Below are 6400 nucleotides of genomic sequence, written 5' to 3' on the forward strand. Positions count from 1 at the left end.
AATTAATACAATGGATTCCAATTCTAAACTTAGAAAAATCAAGTAGGAACTTGAATGAATAAATTTCTAAAATTATCTTGAAATAATATACGTAATATTATTCATGAGAATTTTTTTTTCATTTATAGGATTATTACATTTTCTTTATAAACAAACAAAATGTTTATATTTCATATTCTTTAAGTAACAACTGGTGTGATCAAGTAGAGAAGTATGTTTACAAAGTATATAGTGTGTAAGAGAGTTGTACAAATATTACAAAACATTAAGTATAATTGAAAATATAACAAAAGAGCAAGTATTCGAAGGCCATAACAATCTTTCTCTAAAAGATTTTTAAAAGATTTTTTATTAGTAATTGATGTGAATTACTGTTAAGAACAAAACAGTTAAATGATTTGTAATTTGCATTAACATAGTTTTGAAGAATTCGATTAAAAAGAAGAAAAAAACAGATTTTCAGATAAATTTGACTTAAACCTAAAATTACTCTAAATTATCTAATAGGATTCTTATGACTCTTGATTTTAATTTTTTTTATTTTTATCATTTAAGTGCTGTGTCTAATTCAGAAAACCCCACATAACCTACCTACCAGTTCTTGGATCAAGCAGATGATTCTGTTAAATGGAGATCAAACTGGTATGGTTGCAGAGAATCAGAGCGTTTTTCAGCATCATTTTTCTTAGTCAAAAAGTGCTTCAAAATGTCAAATACTTTAATTCCCTCTTGTCATGGCCACTTCCATTTTGTCGAGATCTTCAAACACCATTTTCTAATGAAAAAGTAATCTTGACTTGACTATAGTAATTTTGCAGTAAGCTGCTCTTGCTTTCCTACAGGATAATCATGATGCTGAACACCATCCTGCACACAAGTAATCTCTTTTTTTCAATTCAAAGAGACGGCAGAGATGGCTACATGCATAAGAACAAAATTAAGAAACCACAGAGATTCTGTACCCCTTGGCAAAATCCAGATTTCATATGGTGCACGACATGATGCTAATTAAAAAGAGAAGAGCAGCCTGATTTTATAATCCTAGCAGAGCAGAAAGAGAACTAAAACACCGCCGGCAGACTAGACATAAAGGTGGACGTGAAGAATAACGAGTAACAGAACAAGAAGCAGACCGTAGATAACCATATGAACAAATATGGCAGCCAGACTCGTCTTCATATTCATGAAATCAAGGGGTCGTTCCTTCCCTGGCATTTGAAAGACCAGACCTGGTGACAGGAACGCAAACAAAGCAGCAGCTATGAGAGAAGCAGCCCAGTCGTTCATCCTAAGCGTCAAGAAATCTCTCAACCTTCCTTCCTTTGAGCTCCAGGTGCCTCAACCTTTAAGAGTAGGAGGAGCTAGGGGAATTAAGCAAAGGTTAAAGGCTTTGGTGGCTATAATATTATACATGCTCCTTGCAGCTAGCTCCTCGAGAGCATAAGTTATTAAAACCCGGCCCGGCCCGGGCGGGTCAACCCGGGACCCGTCGACCCGGTGCGGACCGGTTCGGGTTTAATAAAAGACCGGCTGTGGCAACAGCCCGGCCAAACCCGGGCGACCCGAGAATGGGTCGACCCGGACCCGGTGACCCGGAAAGACCCGGACAAGACCCGGGTTTTTTTTTTTTTTTTTTAAATATGGGATAAAAAAAATTGGTTTAAATATTTCAACTTAAAATGATAACATAGTATCTTTTCAAAGTGGGGTTTAAAGCCCTTCATATATATACTCTATGTTTACTATGAAAAAATCATGTTTTTTCAAATGTGGGATTTGAAACCCATTAGTATATATACTCTATGTTCCCAAGGAAAAAATCATGTTTTTTTCAATGTGGGATAAAAAACCTTTTGGTTTAAATACTTCAACTTAAAGGGATAACATAGTATCTTTTCAATGTGGGATTTGAAGCTCCCTTTCTATATATATACTCTATGTTCCTATGAAAAAAGTTATGATTTTTCAATGTGGGATTTGAAACCCATTAGTTATATATACTCTATGTTCCCAAGGAAAAAATCATGTTTTTTCAATGTGGATATAATATAAGAAAACATTTTTGGTTTAAATACTTCCACTTCAAGGGATAACATAGTATCTTTCAAAGTGGGGTTTAAAGCCCCTTTCATATATATACTCTATGTTTACATGAAAAAAAATCATGTTTTTTCAATTGTGGGATTTGAAACCTATTGGTAATATATCTTCTATGTTCCCATGAAAAAAGTTATGTTTTTTTCAAATGTGGATAAAAAACATAGAGTATATATATGAAAGGCTTCAAATCCCACATTGAAAGATAATATGTTATCCTTTTTAAGTTGAAGTATTTTAAACCAAAAGGTTTTTTATCCCACATTGAAAAAACATGATTTTTTTCCTTGGAACATAGAGTATATATACCAATGGGTTTCAAATCCCACATTGAAAAAACATGATTTTTTTCATGTAAACATTAGAGTATATATATGAAAGGGCTTTAAACCCCACTTTGAAAAGATACTATGTTATCTCTTTAAGTTGAAGTATTTAAACCAAAAGGTTTTTTATCCCACATTGAAAAAACATGATTTTTTCCTTGGAACATAGAGTATATATTACTAATGGGTTTCAAAATCCACATTGAAAAAACATGATTTTTCATGTAAACATAGAGTATATATATGAAAGGGCTTTAAACTCCACTTTGAAAAGATACTATGTATCATTTTAAGTTGAAATATTTAAACCAATTTTTTTATCCCATATTTTACATGGATTTTTTCATATAAAAATATTAATTTTTTTTTAATCAACCCGGATTAATCGGGTTGACCCGGGTTAACCCGGGTTGACCCATGAAACCCGAGACCCGGCCCCTTGGCCGGGTCAACCTCCGGGCCGGGTTTAATAACTATGCTCGAGAGGGGCAATGGAGTCCTTGATTTAGGGAATAGGATTCCCATGAACTTAGGGCATGGATTATCCTTTCAATCACCCACTTTGTAAGCCTTTTTGAACTAGTTGCTGGATAAGGGAGAGCATCATTTTCTATTCATGTCAATAAGTTGATTGATTGTAATCAATGGCAGGACCAAGTGGCAGTATGGTTACCCGCACCATCACCGTTCATTACAGTACTTTTACTCCACTACGTTACAAGCTTTTCCAAAAGAAGCTTACCTTGAGGAATAATCAAAGCGTGTGTAGGTCCCCCTTCTCTTGCTTCGACCGAGGTGGTCCTTATTTCAACCTTTCGGCTGTTTTTAAAAGAATGTTTGATGTTAAAAATTATTAAATTTATGTTTTTTTAATGATTTTAATATGTTAATGTTAAAAAATAAAATAATAAATTTTAAAAAACACACATAATTCTTTTCATTATCTTCTAATGCACATTACCTCAAAAATTGTTTACTTTATCGCCGTGCCTTTGGACTTCGGGGGCATTAACAATCTATGATTCCCTTCTGGGGCCTTATAATTAATATACAATAAATAATAAGATAGTTTAAAGAAAAAGAAAAAGAGGAGACAGTCGTCATTCGTTCTTGTTTGACGTGCACCAACCGAAGCCCACCCCAAAGACTCACCACTGTTTTCTCTGTGTTAGGTTTATACCGAAGCTTGTGCTCGTTATTTTAGGCTGATATTTTGTAATTCTAGCATTTTGTTTCTTCATCTATTGAGATAAGAAAAACAAAAATAATGAGAATTGTAGGAGGAGTTCATTTATCGTCATTAAGATTTTATCTTAAGATTATATTAAAATAAACTTATTTATATTTATTTCTTTAATCAAATATATTTTAATTTTTTGTTTCATCTAATAAACAATAAGATTCTCATTACCAAAGGCTGAAAGCACGTCTGTTATAACCAACCACCACATGTCCCTTCAAGTTCCCGATATCCGCCAAGTGTCAAACTGAAAGCTTGATAGAGGAGCAGACGAGATGAGAGAGAAAAAAAATCTCGTATTCACTTTCATCCTTATCGGCCATAAGCCTCTGCCTTCAAGATACAGCTATTTTAACCAAGTTACCTTCTCTCTTAAAAACTACAAAAGAACCGAAATCCCTGTTTAATTGCGTTTTTTTTTCCTATTATCCTTTGGAGCGCACTTTAATCTGGGCTTCCATTTCCCTCCTAAGCTCTCCCTCCTTTCTTTGTGTGGCAGACATTTATTGGGGGGACATTCTCAGCTGGGTTAATAGGGGTGGTGCTGTTTGTGTTGCTTCACACCAGGTCTTTTGTTTCAGTTTACCAGATAACAGGCAAACAAAGTTGGACGGTTTGGGAGTTTGAAGCGAATGGCATGGCTGTAGCTGGCATACTCTCATCTTTTTCGCTGTCTATTGCTGTTCTCATCTTGGCTGTTCATGTTCACATCATATACTGGCTGAATTACTCGGTAACGCTTGTTTGACAAAGTTGTTGCTAGGAATGGTGGAGATCTCATTTATGCTTGTGCCATTTTTCCCTCTCGTTTTTATTTCTTGTTTTTTTTCTTTCTTGGTGAAAAGAAAGATAGTCATTAATTTATAGTTGTGGATCATGTTAATAGAACCTTGGCTGCTACATTTGAATCAGAGAAATGAGCACCGATGTTTTAGTAATGGATTGGCTGACCAGTGCTGTCATTTCCACATTAGTGGGACCCGCTGTTAAGTAGTAGGTAATGGAAGGTGAAGACTTAGCATTCTTAGTCAGTACATAGAAGTATTAATATCCTGGAACCAATCGTAATATTGTTTGGTTGTTGTGGAGATTTTTACTTTAAAGGCTCATAATTAGCATCTCATAGGCTCACCATTGAATGGCCCAACAATTTAAATGCCCGAGGGTTCTTTGTTAAAGAAAAAAAAGAAAAAGGAAATGCAAATGGTGCTGTTTGTATTTGTTGCCCAGCTAGAATATGATTATTCATTAACAGAATCCACTTTACTGAGAACATAAATTAATCAAGGTAGGACAGACAAGGAAACATTGCTAGTATCAAGCATCATGTCAGAATTCAAGTATGAAACCTTGCTAAAAAAACCTCAAGGTTTCGCATTTAAACTATACTGAACACGTGGGTGCCAACTGGACCAGACCAGACGAGGGCAAAGAAGATTATGAAACAGTACTGCTAATAACAGAAGAAAAGAAAGAAGAACTCAGTGTATAAGCGGAAATGGAAAGAAAACATCTAGTATATAGAACTATAAAAGCTGCCTTCGCCTAGGCTGTTTCTGATTGATTACTGATCATTCCCACTTAAAGAAGGGAATTTTCAAATCAGTTGGCTATGTATGTGAACACCTATTGCGATGATCAGGATGGTGATTATGCAAAAAGTATATATAACAGCATGAACTAGAATTGAAATCCACTTGTGTACATGTTTCCCAATTCTACTACTCTCTTGTTCTTGCTGGTAGCTAGAGAACAATAGCCCTGGGACAGGACAATGAACAAACCACACCGCAACAACAACTGGTCCCAATCGGCACTCATCTCTCTCAACGTGGATTTGAGTTTTTAAAACTTCGGAGTGTTTGCTTGAAGCTGGTTTGGTCACAAAGATAATGGTGTGGTTTTAAATATGGAGGAGAGGAACAAGTATAATTTTTCTTGGTGACGAAGGAGGCGGGGATGCGAAACTTATTGAGAAAGAAGAGAGTTGGGTTATGAAGGGAGGAAAGGTATGCGTTTGTAGTGGGTTTTTCTTTTATGAAAGTCGAAAAGAAACAAGTTTTCTTTTCACCGCCATCTAATAATTGCTCCCTTATAGGCTTCTTTTTGCCTGCTTTACAGATTGATGAAGATAAGCCTTGGGAAAAAAAAACATAAAAGAAACAATCAGGTAGGCAGGTGCATGTGTAAAGGTCATTGAAATGCTTGGTTGTCTCGTTTATCTTTCTTATGCAAGGCATGCAGCAGTCTCCTTGATCGCTATTCTGAAGCTTCCTTTGCATGACTCCAGCTGTTTGGTGTTATGGCTTTGTCTTTGACACTTAGGGTAGGCAGAGACAGAAGGAACAAGTGTGAAAAGGCTCTGAGAGAAGTACATATAATTGGTCTATCCTTTCAGTTACAGACAAAAAATACTATCAATATCCTACGCATTTCAGCAAAAAATAAATGATGAGTATCCATCTCTTTTTTCTTTTTAAGCCAGTAGGCCATGTTATCAAGACATCAATTTTTGAAAACCAAATTGATGAAGAAAGGAGATACAGCTTGCTGCATAAATATCAGAAGCAGAACAAAACAATTAAGATGACTAGCAACCAACGCACAAAACACAAGGGAACAACACACCTACAGAATCGCAAGACCTAGAGCCAAAACGGAGAAGAAAAACACGATCGAGAACTCAAGACAGACTAAGAACCAAATCGGAATGACCTGCTAACACCTTGAATAGCCA

At 35.6% G+C, this 6400-nt stretch overlaps 1 protein-coding gene and 1 pseudogene across 1 annotated transcript; both read right to left on the reverse strand.

The window, feature by feature from the left end:
- Positions 1-771: 771 nt before the first annotated feature.
- LOC118030968 (uncharacterized) lies at positions 772-1433 on the reverse strand. The gene has a single exon (XM_035035240.2). The coding sequence runs from the start codon at positions 1285-1287 to the stop codon at positions 1081-1083; it is 207 nt and encodes a 68-aa protein (XP_034891131.1). The 5' UTR covers positions 1288-1433; the 3' UTR covers positions 772-1080.
- A 3827-nt stretch (positions 1434-5260) lies between these two features.
- On the reverse strand, positions 5261-5484 carry LOC118030957 (uncharacterized; annotated as a pseudogene).
- Between the last annotated feature and the right edge of the window lie 916 nt (positions 5485-6400).

The sequence above is a fragment of the Populus alba genome, chromosome 17, assembly GCF_005239225.2.
Source record: "Populus alba chromosome 17, ASM523922v2, whole genome shotgun sequence".
Classification (NCBI taxonomy): domain Eukaryota; kingdom Viridiplantae; phylum Streptophyta; class Magnoliopsida; order Malpighiales; family Salicaceae; genus Populus; species Populus alba.

What these genes read in the sequence shown, in the direction of transcription:
- LOC118030968 (XM_035035240.2), bottom strand. Translation starts at nt 1,287, where the DNA reads ATGAACGACTGGGCTGCTTCTCTCATAGCTGCTGCTTTGTTTGCGTTC.